At 43.2% G+C, this 20,308-nt stretch overlaps 1 protein-coding gene across 4 annotated transcripts in view; it reads left to right on the top strand.

Moving 5' to 3' along the window:
- Positions 1-20,308, top strand: part of esyt2b (extended synaptotagmin-like protein 2b) — a 223,357-nt gene that overhangs the window by 67,856 nt on the left and 135,193 nt on the right. For all 4 annotated transcript variants that reach the window (XM_043690689.1, XM_043690690.1, XM_043690691.1 and 1 more), the window contains exons 2-3: positions 7,278-7,319; positions 19,424-19,558. In XM_043690689.1, coding sequence (XP_043546624.1) covers positions 7,278-7,319; positions 19,424-19,558 — 177 coding nt within the window. The remainder of the gene's footprint in view (positions 1-7,277; positions 7,320-19,423; positions 19,559-20,308) is intronic.

Below are 20,308 nucleotides of genomic sequence, written 5' to 3' on the forward strand. Positions count from 1 at the left end.
GAGTTCCTGGACTAGGTGGGATAGGACAGTGTCGAGGTAGGTAGGGGTGAGTTCAGTGGGGCAGGAGCATGCTGAGACAATGGGTCGGCCAGGGTGGTCAGGCTTGTGGATCTTGGGAAGGAGGTAGAACCGGGCAGTGCGGGGTTCCCAGACTATGAGGTTGGAAGCTGTGGGTGGGAGATCTCCTGAGGTGATGAGGTTCTGTATAGTCTGGGAGATGATGGTTTGGTGTTGGGGGGGTTCATGGTCGAGGGGGCGGTAGGAAGAGGTGTCCTTAAGTTGGCGTTTGGCTTCAGCGGTGAAGAGTTCAGTGCGCCAGACTACCTCTGTGCCCCCTTTATCTGCTGGCTTCATGGTGAGGTTGGAATTGGAGCAGAGGGATTGGAGGGCTGCGCGTTGTGAGGGTGAGAGGTTGGAGAGGGGGAGGGGGTTAGACAGATTGAGGCGGTTAATGTCCCAGCGGCAGTTGGCAATGAAGAGGTCCAGGGCCGGTAATAGGCCATCGCGGGTGTCCAGGTGGATGCAGTATGTTGGAGGTAGGCGAAGGGGTCCTCGGAAGGTGGGTGGGAGTCCTGATTGTGAAAGTAAGCTCTGAGGCGGAGGTGGTAGAAGAAGTGTTTGACATCACTGCATGTATTAAATTCATTGATGCATGGGCGGAGGGGGTTGAAGGTGAGTCCTTTGCTGGGAGTGGGGGCGGGGCCAGTAACTGGAGTGGGTGTGGTGGTGTTGACCAACCAGGTCTGCCCCCTACCTGTCTTCACCATCCCCACTTCACCAACCCCCCTCCCCCCCTCCCCTGGTATATGCTGGAGTGGATAGGATTAAAATACCCCACTTTTCCTTTAAAACCAAATTCAAAAACTGTTCACAGCCTTCAAATCATTTTACGTTACAATATTGCTGGACAGAATGCAGAAAGACATTAGACAAATTTATTGTTTTTTTTTGGTCTGCAGCATTTGACTGTATGAAATATTCAGAATGTAGGCTGACTTTTTATTGATCTGAATAGGCTCCAGGAATCTTTGTTTGAAGTCTGATCCATAGTTTTTTTTTGACTCTCAAGTCCTGTGAGAGTCATGTGATTTGATGAATATAATCTTTGAAGAGCGAAATAGCCTGCACGTTGCTGTTGCTGATAGTTGTTCATGACTATTTTACTTGCCCATCCTATTGAACAAAATGCAAAGAGGTTGAAGTTGTTAATAGCAAGGTAACCTTTAGTTTTCGGAGAACAAACACCAGGCAAAATTGTTAACAAAATCCCCAGTTGGTTTTGCCAGAGTATGTGTGGGCAAGCTCCCGGAATGGTCCACTTGTGCAGCATGTTGCAGGGGCAAGATCAGCTTTTCCTCTCGCACTGCTGTCCAAATCTGAGACTGCAGCACCGCAGGCAAATCATTGAAGAAGCAACAAGCTGAAGAGCTAATGTCTCAGTAAATAGTTTTGAGTTGTCATTTTAGCTGCATGTTTTTTGTCTGTACAGAGTTGGTGACATTGAAAATTATTTTTTAACAATTCAGAAGATATCTTTGATCTCCAGCATAAACAATACACCAACCTGAATCCACATACCTTACCTCTCTGTTTATTCTGTAATAGTAAATGTTTAATAATTTAACCGTTGTTCAGTCGTAGCAATTGGAGTATTTTGAATCAGAAGGTTGCAAGTCCATTTTATTCCATGGACGTGAGTGTACATTCAGAGTGCTATGTTGTTGGATTCACTATCAAACTGTTTGCCTCTTTAAGTGGATATGAGGTTACATGGAATTCTTTCTGGTGTCCTGGCCAATACTTGCCACGTGACTACCATCTCAAACAAATTGTTTGACCATAGAAGGAGGACTGGTGGATGGCTAGTGTGCCACCATTATTCAATAAAGGACCAAGGGATAAACCAGGAAACTACAAGCTAGTCAGTCTAATCTCAGTGGTGGAGTAACTATTGGAAACAATTCTCACGGACCGAATCGGTGTTTGGCGAGGCAGGGATTCATCAAGAACAGTCAGCATGGTTTTGTTAAGGGGAGGTCATGTCTGATCAGCTTAATTGAATTTTTCAAAGAGTTATCCAAGTGTAACAATGAATGCAATTTGATGTAGTCAACTTGGACTTCCACGCTTTTCATAAGGTCCTGCAAGGGATACTGAAAGTAAATGTAAGAACCATGGGATTCAAGGAAATTTTGCAAATTGCACCCAGAATTGGCTGTGCAACAGGAATGAGAGGGGTGATGAAAGGTGCCTTGCTGTTTGTGGATTATGTAAGTGAATTAAACTTGGATTTCAGAGGGTTGACTATTAAGTTTGCAGATGATACAAAAATTGGTTGGGTGTTAAATAGTAGGAGAAAGTGAGGACTGCAGATGCTGGAGACCAGAGTCGACAGTGTGGTCAGCATCCACGGAGCAGGAGAATCAATGTTTCGGGCATAAGCCCTTCATCAGGAATGCCCAAAATGTCGATTCTCCTGCTCCTTGGATGCTGCCTGACCTGCGTCTTTCCAGCATCACAAACTTGACTCTGATCTCCAGCATCTGCAGTCCTCACTTTCTCCTCGTTGATTTCAACCCTGCTGTGAAGCCTCTTCCAAGGATGCCTACCTTGAAGAGGTTCTTCTCCTCCTCTCACTCATTCCTGATGAAGGCCTTATGTCTGAAACATGATTCTCCTGCTCCTCAGATGCTGCCTTTCCAGCAGCATCCTCTCTACTCTGGGTATTAAATAATGAGGAATATAGCCTTAGATTACAGGAGAATAGAGACAGTCAGATGCGCCAAATGGAATTCAACTAGATAAACATGAGGTGATCTATTTGGGCACTACAAACAAGGTGAGGAAATACCATGATGAATGGTAGGACTGTGGAGCACCGAATAACTGAGGGAACTGTATACCAGTCCCTCAAGGAACCAGAGCAGGAGGATAAAGTGGTTAAGAAACATGTAATGTACTTGCCTTCATTAGCCAAGGCATAGAATTTAACAGTAGAAAGATTATGCTAGAAATGTCAAAAACATTGATTAGGCTGCAGCTACAGTATTGTGTGCAGTCTGGAATCCACATTATAAAAGGCATGTGGCTGCATTGGAAAGGGTGCAGAGGAGATTTATTAGGATGTTGCCAGGGCTAAGAGGTTTTGGTTAAGAGGAGAGATTGGGCACACTCGGGCTGAGAAGGAACATGATTGAGATGTATAAAATTGAGGGGCACAGATAAGCCAAACAATAAAAAACCATTTTCCCCTTAAAGAAGGGATCAGAGATCAGGGGCATAGATTTCAGCTAAAGAGCAAAAAGTTTCGAGGAGATGTGAGGAAAAGTTTATTTTTAAACCCAGAGGGTGGTGGGAATCTGGAATGCATGGCCTGGGAGGGTAATTTTGGCAGGAAATCTCTCAACCTTTCAAACAATACTTGAATGAGCACTTGAATTGCCATAACGTTCAAGGCTATGGGCCACTTGCTGGAAAGTGACATTAATTTAGATTTGGCTCAGTTTTTAGTGCAGACTCGATGGGCCAAAGAATTTGCTTACTGTATGATTCTATGATCCATCACTCCACCGCCAACGTTCAGCAACAGCAGTGTGTACTATCAAAAAGATGCACTGCAGAAATTTACCAAAGATCCTTCGATAGCATCTTCCAAACTCACAATCACTACAATCTGAAAGGACAAAGGCAGCAGAAATGTGGGAATAACTGCACTGATGAGTTGCCTTCCAAGCCATTCGCTATCCTAACTTCGAAGTATATCACTGTTTCTTCAGCATCTTTGGGTCAAAATACTGGAATTCCTTCTCTCACTTCTTCATTTTGGGTAACCCATAGCAGATGGACTGCAGTGATTCAGGAAGGCAGCTCATTACGACATTTTTAAGGGCAACTTGGATAAGGGCAACCAGCCATACCGCATCCGTGAATTTTAAAAAAACTCCATGGTTTCTCCAAAAAGAAGACTGGTCAACAGGTCTTGTTGACATTCAGTCATGGTGTTTTATCAGGTAGTTCCACTTGTTTTCTGGCAGACTCCAAGATTTGAAATCTGAGTGGGAGTCTTCTTCAGAAGAACTTTTTAAGCCTTTTGTTTTCAAATGTCAAGTGTTACAACCTTTCTATTAATCTAATCTGCAAATTGCCACCAGGTTTCTGCTGAGTTTTGCAATAAGTTGACTTCAGGAGCTGAGAATGGGTTTCAGATGCAAGTTAATGTCCATTGATATTCAGTAGAAGGTAAATGATTATCTTTTGCACTTGGCATAGTGGTTTGGTTGTGTCGCCACAGTTTTACCAGACCATAGGGGCTGATCTCTCATTAGAAGCAACTGGTGGTGATTTAACCTGAGGGCCACCAGACCTCAGGTGAGGGAAGAGGTTGAGAAGGAGAGTCCTTCATGGTATCCTCAAACCGGAGATGGGAATTAAACCCACGCTGTTGACATTCCACTGCTCTGCAAACTAACAATCCAGCCGACTGAGCTAAACTGATTCTCCAGCATAGTGGTAATGTCACTGGTTTAGTAATACAGAGCACCAGGCTAGTGCGTGGTTTTGCATCCCACCATAGTAGGTCATGAAATTTGAATTCAAATTCAAGAAATCTGGTATGAAAAGCTAGCTTGATGGCAACAATGTATCTGTTTCATTAGTGTCCTTTAGGGAAGTGTGACGCCAGACCCATAGCAACATGACTGACTTTTACTACCCACTGGGCGATTAGCAATGACAATAAATGCTGACTGAGCCAATAATGTCCACATCTCAAGAATGAATGAATGAATAAAAAAAGTCAATCCTATTTCAAAGAGGACAAACAACTAGACCCTGTATTTGTGAAAAATAAAATTGTTACACTGGATATTGGCTCATGGTTTGAGCTGAGATTTTGACCTTTCATTCTTTAAAATTTTGGAGAATATAATCCCATTTTTATCCATACCTTATACCATGGATCAATCTAGTGATTCGTTGTTGCTCTGGCCCCCTTATGCACATGAGATCTTGTCATGGCTGAGTGTTTAAGGTGCTTGATTAGAATCTCATCCACATCGGATCAGATCTTACTGACGTTGTTTGTCTACATCTCTGATATTAATCCTGTACTTCCAGCATTCATTGTTGGTTAAAGCAAAAAATAATTTTTAAATATAGGAACCAAATTTTTTTAACTTCCTTCATGAGATGTGGGATCACTGGCACTTCTTTTAAATTTCAAAAATATACTTTATTCATAAAAATATCTTTTTTGCATATTCATTAATCAGTTCGGTTCTGTATAGTAGCATAAAAAGAAACCACCAAATATTGGAGTTTGATTCTATCCAACAAGCAAACCAAAGGCATCTCTTAGTTGTAGAAGACCTGTTTACATGCATTTGAGGCACCAAGGTGTCCAATAACTGAATGGACGCCCATTTAACTTTGGCAGAAAAACCTTAGATGGTGGTCTTTCCCCATGGCGCCTTGGTGGCAGCTGCCCCAAGCTTTCGTGCATCCCTTAACACACATTCCTGGATCTGGACCGCTGGCATTTGTTACTCATCCCTGATCACCTTCAAAATGAGTGACTTGCTGGGCCATTTCTGAGGGCAGTCAAGAGTCTATGGATCTGTACTCCCATCCGGCAATGCTCAATAAGGATGGCAGGTTAATTTTGCTAAAGGCCATTTATGAACCAGATTTATTTTTTCTGACGATGAATGTTGGGCACATGGATGGTTGTCATGGTCACCATCTTGAGACCACTTTCAATTGCAAATTTTTATTAACTGAATTTCCATTATTTGCTTGAACTAATGTCTGCAGAGCATTAGCTTGGATGATACTGATCCAGTGATACTACCACTGTGCCAATTTATGCCCTGTCCACAAGAAACCAGGCCAAACCAATCTTTCTGGTTACTGTGTAAGGCTTTGGAAGATGTAACCAACATCTATTGAGATGCTATCACGCAGCTATTCTCAGTTGTTCAGTGACTCTTCATTTTGGTTTTTGGCAGAATCACTCTGTTTTAGAACTCCCTTGCAGCACTGAGGATTGACAAAGAATCTGATGTTAGATGAGAATGATAACTCTTTATATGCTTTGCATACTATTTTGCAATAAAAGTACAAATGACCATAAATAATTCTATTCTATTAAATTGTTCTTTTAATGGGTGTAATACCATGGAGCTCCAGAAAATTCTTAGCCGGTCAACAAATTTTTTGGTGTGGAAATATTTCCACTGGCTGGAAACCTACTTAACACAAAAGAATGTGGTTGTGGTTGTGGTTGTTAGGACTGAAATTGCTGGAATTCTAAGGGCATTGTTTCAGGAGCTCCTCAGGCAGTGTCCTGCCCCTCCACCTTTAAAGTCTTCATCAATGACCAGCCATCTGTCATAAGATCAGAAGTCAGGTGATTTACAGATTGCACACTGTTCAGTGCTATTTGCAACTTGTGACTCAACAGAAAATGAAGCTGGCTGTGCTGACATGCAACTTGCCCTGGATAACTTCAAGATTTTGTTTATGATTTGTAGCAAGTAAGTGTAGCAGTTCACAGGCAAAGACTGTCTCCAAGAGAGCAAACTACGTCCTGGAACATTTAATGGTTTCACCATTGTTGAATTCTCTCAACATCAATGTTCTGAGGGTTGCCACTGACGAGAACTTTAATCAGACGAGCTAAATAAATTTTGTGGCTAAAACTACACTTCCCAATTACATACCTATATCACTGTTCCGACATGGTTGCTGGGTCAAAATCCAGCTGACTGCAGCTGGAGACCCTTTACTTGCAAACTGATGTGGTTGAAGAAAGTAGAAGGCTTTGCCTGTCTCAGGCATTAAAGATGTTGATTAATTGCCAGTCTTTGTAGTGATACATCAATCTTGTCAATGAAGGAAAGAAATTCTTTCCTGTACTTGCCATTTATTAGGAACAGAGTTCAGTATTTTGGCACCATGTCACAAATGAATAAAGACTCAAGAATAAATTGAGGACTAACTTTACTACTTTTGCAATAAAGCGAAGGTCAAACATTTGCAGAAATTTGACATATTGAAGTTCCTGAGGGTTGTGAATATTCTCAGTATTATTTGCAGACATGAAAAGCCGTTTCTTAAATAGAAGCTCTGAGCAAAGGTTCAGTGTTCAGTTATTCACTTGGAGCTAAAATGTTCCTTATTCTTTTACTTATTTGATCCCATACAATCTCCCTGACCCAGTATGTATGTTCTGCTGACTTTTTTGCTGATTTATTCTGATGTTCGTTTTCTTGTTTCAGGTTCACTTCCCAGATGTGGAGCGGGTGGAATGGCTAAATAAGGTACTTCAACTTGATTGTTTTTCTTGAGGAAAGTACTTTTGTATAAATGCAATCCAAAAAAAACCTGGAATTAATTACTGATACAATGTTTTGGGACCAACTTTGATTAAATATATATTTCTGTTACATAGTTTTAGAAATCTTTAAATCTGTGATATACATGCGTTAAGCAAACATATTAAGGGATGTGGGCCAAAGGCAGGAATATGCAGTCAGGCCATAGATCAGCCATGATATCATTGAATGGTGGAACAGGCTTGAGGGGCTGAATGATTTACTGCAGTTCCGATATTCACTAACACTTCTGGTTTGTAAGCTTGGTATCTGTTTCAAAAGCCACCTTTTCCTATACTACACCATATCTCTCCAATTGAGAAGGTGAAAAAATCTCTGTTCTGTAAATGCAAATAATTAAGAAGGCAACTGCAACATTGTTACATATTGCAACAGAATGGAATATATAGGGAGGGAGATTTTGCTGCACCTGTATAGGGCCTTGGTGATACTACATCTGGTGTACTTTGCAGTTTTGGTCTCCTTAGTTGGAAAGATATAATAATGTAAGACACAGTTCGGAGAAGATTGATTTGATTCATTGCTGAGATGAAAAATGTTTTGCTGGAAAAGCGCAGCAGGTCAGGCAGCATCCGAGGAGCAGGAGAATCGACGTTTCGGGCATAAGCCCTTCTTCAGGAATGAGGAGGGTGTGCCAAGCAGGCTAAGATAAAAGGTAGGGAGGACGGACTTGGGGGAGGGGCATTGGGAATGCGATAGGTGGAAGGAGGTTAAGGTGAGGGTGATAGGCCGGAGAGGGGGTGGGAGCGGAGAGGTCGGGAAGAAGATTGCATTCATCCCTTGTGGTTGGAGGGTTCCTAGGCGTGAACGTTTCAGAGAACACCTCTGGGACACCCACACCAACAACCCAACCGCCCCGTGGCTGAACACTTTAACTCCTCCTCCCACTCCGCCAAGGACATACAGGTCCTTGCCCCGGCCTATCACCCTCACCTTACCCTCCTTCCACCTATCGCCTTTCCAACGCCCCTTCCCCCAAATCCCTCCCCCCTACCTTTTATCTTAGCCTGCTTGGCACACCCTCCTCATTCCTGAAGAAGGGCTTATGTCCGAAACGTCGATTCTCCTGCTCCTTTGATGCTGCCTGACCTGCTGCGCTTTTCCAGCAACACATTTTTCAGCTCCGATCTCCAGCATCTGCAGTCCTCACTTTCTCCTCATTGCTGAGATGGTATGCTTATTGTATGCATAAAGGCTGAACGTATTAGACCCATACCCACTTCATTTCAGAAGAATGGAAAGTGATCTTACTGTAACAGATATGATCCTGAAGGTACTTAGCAGAGATTCGGGAGGATGTTTCATTTTGTGGAAACTAGGGAATAAAGTCCAAGACATCATCTTTTCAAGTCTGAGCTGTGGTCATTTCGTTTTCTAAGCATAGTTAGATTGTTGGATTCTTCTCCCAGAAACATTAGAAAATAGGAGAAGACTTTAGGCCATTTTGTCCATTCAAACCTACTCCACTATTCAACGTGTTCATGGCTGATCATGTAACTCAGTACCCTGTTAGCCCTTTGATCCCTAAGAGCTAACCTTTCTTGAAAGTCTTCACTCTTTTTTTGGCCTCAAATGCTTTCTATGGTAGAGAGTTTCTCAGACTCGCCAGTCTTTTTGGATGAAGACGTTTCTCTACATTTTGGCCATAAGTGGCTTACTCCATATTCTTCTTCTGTGAATCACAAGAAGCTGGCATCTAATTTCAGGAGTAACAGGGAAGGCAAATGGACTGTTGGCCTTTATTTCAAAGGGAGTGGAATATAAACGTTGGGAAGGTTTGCTTAAACAGTACAAGGATCTGGTCTGACCAGAACCGGAATACTGTGGACAGTTTTTGGCCACTTAGCTGAAAGAAAGATATACTGCCAGCATTGCAGGCAATCCAGAGAACATTCACTAGGATCATACCCAGTCTGGAAGGGCTGTCTAATGAGGAGAGGTTGAGTACTTGTTGGAACAACAAACAATGGCCCCATCTCATCATCTTGCCCTGCTGTCAGTCCAACTTGAAGGTCACTTTGTGTCTTGGCGTTGGACTAAGGGACACTGACTTGCAAAGACCAATTTGCTTTACATGCAGGAACACATAAGCATCTCCTGCATTTAAGCAGGATGAATCATATAACTAATAGCTTTATTTCTTGGTGTTCGCTCACTTTGCACCTACTTGGAGGATGCCAGCCTCAGTGTCTTGAATTGCTTTTTAGTGTCATCAGAGAAGCAGGAAGCTTATCATGGTAGGAACCCTGGATAGTCAAGGGGTAGAAGTTGATCTGTGGCATGAAGTCACATCGGTCTCACACACCAAACATTTGTCAGCAACTTACATGGCATAAACTGCACAAACCTGAACTAAATGACTGTGGGGGTATGAAGGTCAAAAAGGAGCAGTCCCTGTGGAGTCGAAGGGTCTATGTCAGACAGTGTTAATAGTTAGTCATATGGTTACTCTGATTCTAGTCCAGGTGATTAGCCATGGTCAGTTAGGTGCTGGTCTGATAAGAGTCCAAGATCTGTGTTTGCAGTCTAGTGATTGGGCCATGGCCTCCAAAAGGTTATATGTTATAGGTGTGCAGATTACAGATGTATCAGTCAGGATACCGTGGAGTCATCAGTGGGCCAGTTTTTCTTGGACTGAGACAAAGGGAGGGATTGAGTATGATGGAAGTGAATGGAAGACCAGATAGTGATGATGCAGGAGCAGAAAAGATAATAAAACCAAGTTCAAAATTGGATGGATGGAGGGTCAGGTGATGTGTTTCTGCATGATGTGGGAGCTGGTGGACCCCATTGTGGTTCCCAGTGACTGCGGTAAATGTTGGTTGCTGGAAGAACACCGACTCAGAGTCGATGAGCTGGAATGTGAGTTTCAAACATAGTGACACATGAGGGAGGGGGACACTTACCTGGACGCTGTGCTTCTGGAAACAGTCACACCTCTTAAACTAACTAACTCGAATTCAGCCAGTGGTCAAGGACAGCAGGGTGTGGCTGTGACTGAGGCAGGTCGAGGGATCCAGGAAGTAGGAGCCTAAGCCTCTGTCGTTGTCCAACAGGTTCAAGAGTTTTACTCCCTGTGTGGATGGGAATGGGGACTGCAGGGAGGGTGAACTGACTGACCACAGCACTGTGGTGCACGTTAACATTCAAGTGGAGGGAGAGAAGAGAAATGTTGTTGTAATTGGGAATAATACAGTTAGAGGCGTAGATACTGTTCTGTGACCAGAATTGAGAGTCCTGAAGATTGTGTTGCCTGCCTGGTGCTCAGGTTCAGGATATCTCATCTGGGCTGCAGAAGAACTTTGAATGGGAGTGTAAAGATTCAGTGGGTTGTGGTCCATGTAGGTACCAGCGACCTAGTTGAAACAAGGATAGAGGTTCTGCTAGGGGAGTACAAACAGCTAGGAGCTCAATTTTAAAAAGCAGAGCCAAAAAGGTGGTTCTCTCTAGATTACCACCTCAGCCATGAACTAATTGGCACAAGATCAGTAAGATTGAGCCACGCATTTACCTGCTTAAAGATTGGTGTATGAGAAATGGGACATTGGCACCAGTACTAGGGAAGAAGAACCCTATTCCAATGTGATGGTCTTCATCTGAACCGAGCTGGAACCAGAGTCTGTGAATTGCATAACTATGGCTGTAAACAGGGCTTTAAACTTAAATAGCTGGGGGGAAAGGCTCATAGGAGAAACTAAAGAAGGAGGTAAGAGTGTAGAATTCAGGCTAGGTTATGAAAATCTCCAGCACAGACACAAATAGGACAGTGTTTGGAAAGGGTTAGCAATCAAACCTCAAGCAAACTGGACAAATGAATGACAGTGAGAAGAGGGATGTTTAATACAGGATCAAGGTGTTATGTCTGAGTGCAAGCAGTGTAAGGGATAAGGTAAATGAGCTTGTTGCGTAGATCTATATTGGCAGGTATGATGTGGTGGGCATCACGGAGACGTGGCTATAAGGGGATCAGAATTGAGAGCTGAATATTCAAAGATATACATCCTATTGAAAAGATAGGCAGGTGGGCAGAGGGGGTGGGGTTGCCTTATTAGTAAGAAATTAAATTAAATAGAAATAAAGTAGCGTCAGATGGTGGAGAATCTGAGTGGGTAGAATTTAGGAACTGCAAAAGTTTTGAATAAAAATAGTTGAAGTTATGTACAGGCTTCCTAATAGTAGTCATATACAGGGGCGCAAGATCCACCAGGAAGGAGAAAAGATGTGTAGGAAAAGCAAAGTTACAGTAATCACTAGGTATTTCAATGTGCAAGTGGACTGGGAAAATCAGGTTGGCAACGGATTGCAAGAAAAGCAGTTTGTGGAATACCTCTGAGATGGCTTTTTGGAACAGCTTGTGGTGAACCCCACTAGGAAACGGACAATACTGGGTTTAATATCGTGTAATGAGGCAGACTTGATAAGAGAGCTTAAGGTAAAGGAACCCTCCAGAGACAGTGATCGTAATATGATTGAATTTAGTCTGCAGTTTGAGAGGGAGAAGATTAGAATCAGAGATAATGGTATTATAGCTGAATAAAGGCAACTACAGAGGTCTGAAGGAAGAGCTGGGTAGAATTGACTGGGAGAGGAGCCTAGCTGGAAAGACAGTGGAACAGCTACGGCAAGAGTTTCTGGGAGTAATTCTGGAGACATAGCAGAGATTCACCCCAAGGAAAAAGGAAGCATGGTATAGGGAAGATGAGGCAACCATGACTGACCAGGGAAGTCAGGGATAGCATAAATGCAAAAAAGAAAGCATATAATGTGGCATAGGGCAGTGGGAAACCAGAGGATTGGGAAGTTTACAAAAACCAACAGAGGGCAACAAACAGATGAAGGAGAAGATTAAATATGAGGGAAACCAATCAGTAATATAAAAGAAGACTATAAGAGTTTTTTTAGATATATAAAGGGCAAAAGTGGGCATTGGGCTGCTGGAAAATGATGCTGGAGAGATAGTAGTGTGCACCAAGGAAATTGCTGAGCAGTTGAATAGTTGCTTCGTGTCAGTCTTCACGGTGGAAGACGTGAGTAATTTCCCAAAATTCAAGGGAGTCATGGCAGAGCTAAGTATGGTGGTCATCATCAAGGATAACATAGAACATCACAGCGCAGTACAGGTCGTTCGGCCCTTTATGTTGTGCCGACATGTGGACCCAATCTGAAGCCCAACTAACATTCACTATTCCATTTCCATCCACATGTTTATCCAATGACCATTTAACTGTCTTTTAAATTTGGCAAATCCACTACTGTTGCAGGTAGTGCGTTCCATGCCCTTACTACTTTGGGTAAAGAAACTACCTCTGTCGTCTGTCCTATACCTATCACCCCTCAATTTAAAGCTATATCCCCTCGTGCTAGCCATCGCCATCTGAGGAAAAAGGTTCTCACTGTCCACCCTATCTAACCCTCTGATTATCTTATGTCTCAACCACCTCCTCTTGAACGAAGACAGCCTCAAGTCTCTCAGCCTTTCCGCAAAGTCCATCCCTACATACCAGGCAACATCCTACGAGGTTCATCTCCTCTGAACCCTATGCAGAGTTTCCACATCCTTCCGCTAGTGCGGTGACCAGAACTATACACAGTACTCCAAATACAGTTGCACCAGAGCTTTGTACAGCTGCAACATGACCTCGTGGATCCAAAACTCAATCCCTCAACCAATAAAAGCTAACATACCGTCTGCCTCCTTGCCACCTGAGTTAATACGGTTATTAACTTTGAGGGATCTATGTACATGGACACAGATCTCTCTGCTCATCCACACTACCAAGAATCTTTCTAATGGCCCAGTACAGCTCCTTCCAAAGTGAATCGCCTCACACTTTTCCATATTAAACTCCTACTTGCCACCTCTCAGCCCAGCTCTTCAGCTTATCTATGTCCCTCTGTAACCTGCAACATCCTTCAGCACTATCCACAATTCCACCAACCTTCGTGTCATCTGCAAATTTATTAACCCATCCTCCTATAGATCATTTATAAAAATGACAAACACCAGTGGCCCTAAAACAGATCCTTGTGGTACACCACTAATAACTAAACTCCAGGATGAGCATTTCCAATCATCCACCACCCTCAGCTAGCGAATTTCTGATCCAAACCGCTAAATCACCCTCGATCCCATGCCTCCAAATTTTGTGCAAAAGCCTACCGTGGAGAACCTTATCAAATGCCTTACTGAAATTCATAGACACCGCATCAACTTCTTTACCTTCATCCACCTATTTGGTCACATCTCAAAGAACCCAGTAAAGTTTGTGAGGTACGACCTATCTTTCACAAAAGTGTTAACTATCCTTAATCAACTTATTCCTCCTCTAGATGATTATAAATCCTATCTCTCATAATGCTTTCCAACACTTTACCCATATCTGGCACGGTGGCTCAGTGGTTAGCACTGCTGCCTCACAGCACCAGGGACCCGGGTTCAATTCCCGCCTCAGGCAACTGTCTGTGGAGTTTGCACATTCTCCCAGTGTCTGTGTGGGTTTCCTCCGGGTGCTCCGGTTTCTTCCCACAGTCCAAAGATGTGCAGGTTGGTGAATTGGCCATGCTAAATTGCCGATAGTACTAGGTGCATTAGTCAGGGGTAAATGTAGGGGGAATGGGACTGGGTGGGTTGCTCTTCGGAGGTCGGTGTGGACCTGTTGGGCTGAAGGGCATGTTTCCACACTGTAGGGAATCTAATCCAAACCGAAGTTAAGGCTCACTGGTCTATAATTACCAGGGTTGTCTCCACTCCCTTTCTTGAATAAGGGGACAATATTTGCTATCCTCCAGTCTTCTGGCACCATTCCTGTGGACAATGACAATGTAACGATCAAAACCAAAGGCTCAGCAGTCTCCTTCCTGGCTTCCCAAAGAATCCTAGGATAAATCCCATCTGGCCCAGGAGACTTACTTATTTTCACACTTTCCAGAATTGCTAACGCCGCCTCGTTGTGTACCTCAATCCCGTCTACTCTAATAGCTGGTATCTCTGTATTCTCCTCGACAACATTGTCTTTTTCCAATGTGAATACCGATGAAAAATATTCATTTAGTGCTTCCCCTATCTCCTTGGACTGCACACACAACTTCCCATTACTATAGTTGATTGGCCCTAATCTTTCTCTAGTCATTCTTTTATTACTGTTATATCGATAGAAAGCTTTAGGGTTTTCCTTAATCCTATCTGCCAACGACTTCTTGTGTCCCTTCCTGGCTCTTCTTGGCTCTCTCCTTTGGTCTCTCCAGGCTAACTTGTAACTCTCTAGCTGAGCATTTATGTCTCATCCTAACATAAGCTGCCACCTTCCTCTTGACAAGACATTCAACTTCTTTAGTAAGCCATGACTCCCTCGCTTGACTAATTCCTCCCTATGGGGAGAAAGTGAGGTCTGCAGATGCTGGAGATCAGAGCTGGAAATGTGTTGCTGGAAAAGCGCAGCAGGTCAGGCAGCATCCAGGGAACAGGAGAATCGGGCATAAGCCCTTCTTCAGGAATGGTTCCTGAAGAAGGGCTTATGCCCGAAACGTCGATTCTCCTGTTCCCTGGATGCTGCCTGACCTGCTGCGCTTTTCCAGCAACACATTTCCAGCTAATTCCTCCCTATCTGACAGGTACATATTTACAAAGGACACAGTGTAGCTGTAACTTGAATAAGCTCCACATTTCAATTGTGCCCATCTCGGCAGTTTCCTTCCCCATCCTATGCATCCTAAATCTTGTAATTGCATCATAATTGCCTTTCCCCCAAGAATAACTCTTGCCCTGCGTTATATGCCTATCCCTTTCCATTGCTAAAGTAAGTATAACCGAATTGTGGTCACTATCACCAAAGTGCTCACCTACCTCCAAATCTAACATCTGGCCAGGTTCAGTACCCAGTACCAAATCCAATGTGGCTTCGCCCCTTGTTCGCTTGTCTAAATATTGTCAGGAAACCACCCTGCACACATTGGACAAAAACTGACCTATCGAAAGTACTCTAACTTTAGTATTTCCAGTCAATATTTGGAAAGTTGAAGTTCCCCATAACAACTACCCTGTTACTCTTGCTCCTATCCAGAATTATCTTTGCTATCCTTTCCTCTACATCTCTGGAACTATTTGGAGGCTTATAGAAAATTCCCAACAGAGTGACCCCCTTTCTTGTTTCTAACCTCAGCCCATGCTACCTCAGTAGGCGGGTCCTCAAACATTCTTTGTGCCACTGTAATATTGTCCTTGACTAGCAGTGCCACCCCTCCCCCTCTCTCTTACCATCTTCTCTGTTGTTACTGAAACATCTATATCCCAGAACCTGCAGCAACCATTTCTGTCTCTGCTCTATCTATGTCTCAAAATGGCTACAATATCAAAGTCCCAGGTACCAACCCATGCTTCAAATTCTCCCACTTTAATCCAGAAGCTCCTGGCATTGAAGTAGACACACTTCAAACCACCTTCCTGCTTTTGCGACCTTGAAACCATATTTCTGACCTCACTATTTTCAACTTCCTGGACACTGGAACTCCAGTTTGAGTTCCATCCCCCTACTAAATTAGTTTAAACTAATAGCATTAGCAAATTTCCCCCCAGGGTATTGGTACCCCTTTTGGTTCAGGTATAGACCATCCTGTTGTAGAGGTCCCACCTACCCCAGAAAGAGCCCCAATTATCCAGGTATCCGAAACCCTCCATCCTGTACCAGCCCTGTAGCCATGTGTTCAACTTCTGTCACCCCATTCCTTGCCTCGCTCAAATGTGGCACAGGCAACAAACCAGAGATAACAACTCTATTTGTTCTAGCACTAAGCTTCCACCATGGCTCCCTGAATTTCCACCTTAAATCCGCACCCCTTTTCCTACCCATGTCGTTGGTGCCTATGTGGACCACGACTTGGGGCTGCACACCTTCCCTGTCAAGGATCCTGAAAACGCGATCTGAGACACCATGAAACCTGGCATCTGGGAGGCAATACACCAACTGTGAGTCTCTCTCGCTCCCACAGCACCTCCAATCTGTCCCCCTAACTATGGAGTCCCCAATGACTAACACTCTGCTCATCTCCTCCCTTCCCTTTTGAACAAAGGTACAGGCTCTGTCGAAGAGACCTGTACCTCATGGCTTACCCCTGGTAAGTCCACCCACCCCAACAGTATCCAGAACGGTATAGTTGATATTGAGGGAGGCCTACTGGAGTTCCCTGTACTGCCTGCCGGCTCCCTTTCTGTCCCTTGACTATAACCCATCTGCCTCTTTCTTGCACCTGAGCTATGACTACCTCACTCTAACTCCTCAGAAACCCCCTCTAAAGGTCCTCGACAAATTGAATGGCCTGAAGGTGGATAAATTATCTGGACGAGATGGACTTACACCCCAGAGTTCTAAGGGAGATAGCTGAAGAGATAGCGGAAGTGTTTGATGATCTTTCAGGAATTTCTAGGGTGAGGGAGGGTCCCACAGGACTGGAAAATCACTAATATGACATCCCTGTTTAAAAGGGAGTAAGGCAAAATGTGGAAAATTACAGGCTGGTTAGCCTAACCTTGGTCATGGGTAAGATTTTTGAATCTATTGTGAATTATGAAATTCTGATTACTTGAAAGTGTATGGTAAAGTACGGCAAAGGAGGCATGGTTTCATCAAGGGGAGGTCATGCCTGACAAATATATTAGAATTCTTTGAAGAAGTAACAAGCAGTTAGACCAAGGAGAGCCGATGGATGTTATCTATTTGGACTTCAAGAAGGCCTTTGACCAGGTGCTTTACAGGAGGTGACTCAGTAAGATGAGGGCCCATGGTGTCAGAGGCAAGGTGCCAACGTGGATTGAAGCTTGGCTGTCTGGCAGAAAGTAGAGAGTGGAGATAAAAGGGTCCTTCGCAGGATGGCAGCCAGTGACAAGTGGTGTTCTGCAAGGCCAAGTGTTGGGACCACAACTTTTCACTTTTACATTGATCGAGATGAAGGAACTGAGGGCAGTCTAGTTTCGTTTGCAGATGATACAAAAATAGGTAGAGGGACAGGTAGCATTCAGGAGGCAGGGAGGCTGCAGAAGGATTTAGACAGGTTAGGAGAGTGGGCAAAAAAGTGGCAGGTGGAATACAATATGGGAAAGTGTGAAGTCATGCACTTGTTAGGAAGAATAGCAGCATGGACTATTTTCAAAATAGGGAGAAAATTCAGAAGTCTGAGGTGCAAAGAGACTTGGGAGTTCTAGTCCAGGATTCTGTCAAGGTAAACTTGCAGGTTGAATCAGTAGTTAGGAAGGCAAATGCAATTATGGCATTTATTTTGAGAGGACTTTTTTTATAAAAGCAGGAAAGTACTTCTGAAACTCGAAGGCTCTGGTCAGACCACATTTAGAGTATTCTGCACAGTTTCATAACCTCAGGAAGGATGGACTGGCCCTGGAGCGTGTTTTGAGGAGGTTCAGGAGAATGGTTCCAGGAATGAAAAGCTTAATGTATGAGGACCGTTTGAGGATTCTGAGTTTATATGTGATGGAGTTTAGAAGGATGAGGAGAGATCTAATTGAAACATACAGAATAATGAATGGCCTGGTCAGAGTAGATGTCGGAAAGATGTTTCCATTGGTAGGAGAGACTAGGACCCAAGGGTATGGCATTATAGTACAGGGAAGACCTTTTCAAACAGAGATAAGAAGAAACTTCTTCAGGCAGAGAGTGGTAAATGTGTGGAATTCATTGCCATAGAAAGCTGTGGAGGCTCTGACATTGGGTATACTTAAGACTGAGATAGAGAGGTTCTCATATATCAAGGGTTATGGGGAGACAGCAGGAGAATGGGGTTGAGAAACGTATTAGCCATGATTGAAGGGCAGAGCAGACTCAATGGGCTGAATGGCCTAATTTCTACTCCCATGTCTTATGGCCATATGGAGATGTTCACGGTAAGGCAAAAAAGTTAATAGTTTTGGAGGATGACGTGGATGAGAGCTGCTGAACAGACTTGATGGAAGCAGCAGTGAACTGTAATCCATGAGCTTTGGTAGGTGACAGAGTTAAAATGATAGTGGCTCAGAGGCCTTACACGGGGAATATAGTGGCCTTATGCTTGTGCAGTACACAAGATCATTAGACTTTCTGCACTACTGGAACTACATTGACCCAAGCTGCGATCACCTTACAGGTTGGTGGGTTTGGCTGCTTTTTGCAAGTTACCAGTGTAAAGTGCTGTATTCCTGTCCATCCACCAGTGTTTTACGGTCCTTTTAGCAAGGGAGATGGCGAGCCTTGCTGGGCCATGTCCTGGGAAGGTATGGGTGTGGCATGTGTTCCAACAATATAAGGGCCAGTTCCTGACTTCAGTGCCTGGAGTGGTGTGCAACAGGTCTTAAATATGGTGCCAGCAGCAGGAATGCCAGAAGATCCAGGCAGCAGTAAGCATGTCTGCCTCTTTTGCTTTGTGATTGCATGAGAAGGTACAATGCAGAGACCGACTGTATTGTTAATTAAGTGCAGAATATTGAGAGAGAAAATTCATTGCAGCTGTGTGGACTGTATGCCCTAAAACCCACTCAAAAAAAGCACCAAATCAAAATGAAAAAATGCATACTTTAGACACAAACGTAAGGACAGCTATTTGAAAGAAAGTGTTCCTTTCAATATGATTTTTCCCGACTTGTAGTCAGAAAAAGCCAAGGAAATGAACTGCTGAATTGAAATTTGCAACAGTGAATCATGCTGCTTCTGCGTCTAATGACTCAACAACTTTAAATGAGGAACGCAACATTTTTGATTTTGTGCAGAAATTAGTTAGAACATGGAATATCCTACCAGATATAGTAATAACAGAAGCATAACAACTTTCATTTAAAAAGTTGGTGAATATTCAAAGAAGAAACACTTTTGAGTATGATGCATTGGAAGCCAAACAGAACTAAATCAATACTTATTTGAGAGAATTGCCGTTGATGTATAGTGCTAATATGGTTTTTAATTCTATGTAACACTACAAACTTAATGTGCTAGTTTTGCATTTTATATCTTGATCACAATTTATAAAGCTTTATTTTGTTTTATTACATTTAGACGGTAAAGCAGTTGTGGCCTTATATCTGCCAATTTGTGGAGAAATTGTTGAAAGAAACCATTGAACCAGCTGTGAGGGGAGCAAACAGTCATCTTCGTACTTTCAACTTTACAAAGGTTGACATGGGAAACAAGGTGAGTGCTGGTTACTGGAAAAAACAATTTTTAAAAAGCAGTTTGACTCGTAATTTGCCCTTATGTGAAAGAGGGAAATGAGTGTAGTCTTATTATTTTCCTTCTGTTTTCCATAATTCTCCCTAGCCAAATAGACATTCCTCTCCTTAATCAGAATTATTCCACCTAAAACTTGCTGTATCCACAAATTCTGTCTTGCCTTGGTCTCAATGGCTGACAGTCACATCCATCTATTTCCTTGCATCTGCCACCACCACATCCTCTATTCATTTAATGTCCATCTCCCGGAAAATAAACTCATCCAAAACTTTTAAACTCCAACTATCTAGTTATTGGAGCATGTGCTGACCTTTGACCTGGAGGTAATGTGATAAAGAAAATGTACTGTTTCTTTAAAAATGTCTTGTGAAGGGAATTGTAATTAATCTAAACATGGTTTTGGAAATTACTTAACAGTTGAAAAGGGGTAAATTGTGAAAATAGTGCTTCCCCCATAATCTAATGGCACTTCTGCCCTTAACAAGAAAGCTGTTAAGACCAATATTTATGTGGCCATGAGAAGAGCAGCAGAGGGAAGAAGAAAGAAGGTGTGTGTGTGTGTGTAAGTAACACAAGTAAATAGGACAATAGCTGAAGACTAGATGAGAGCAATAATTGTGAATTGGATAATTATATTACTGCTAGGTTTAGCCACAACCAATGAAATCCATGAAGATATTTTTATGAAGGGCTGGGTAAGAAGTCTCTGCA

Source organism: Chiloscyllium plagiosum, chromosome 5 (assembly GCF_004010195.1).
Source record: "Chiloscyllium plagiosum isolate BGI_BamShark_2017 chromosome 5, ASM401019v2, whole genome shotgun sequence".
In the NCBI taxonomy this organism is placed as follows: Eukaryota; Metazoa; Chordata; class Chondrichthyes; order Orectolobiformes; family Hemiscylliidae; genus Chiloscyllium; species Chiloscyllium plagiosum.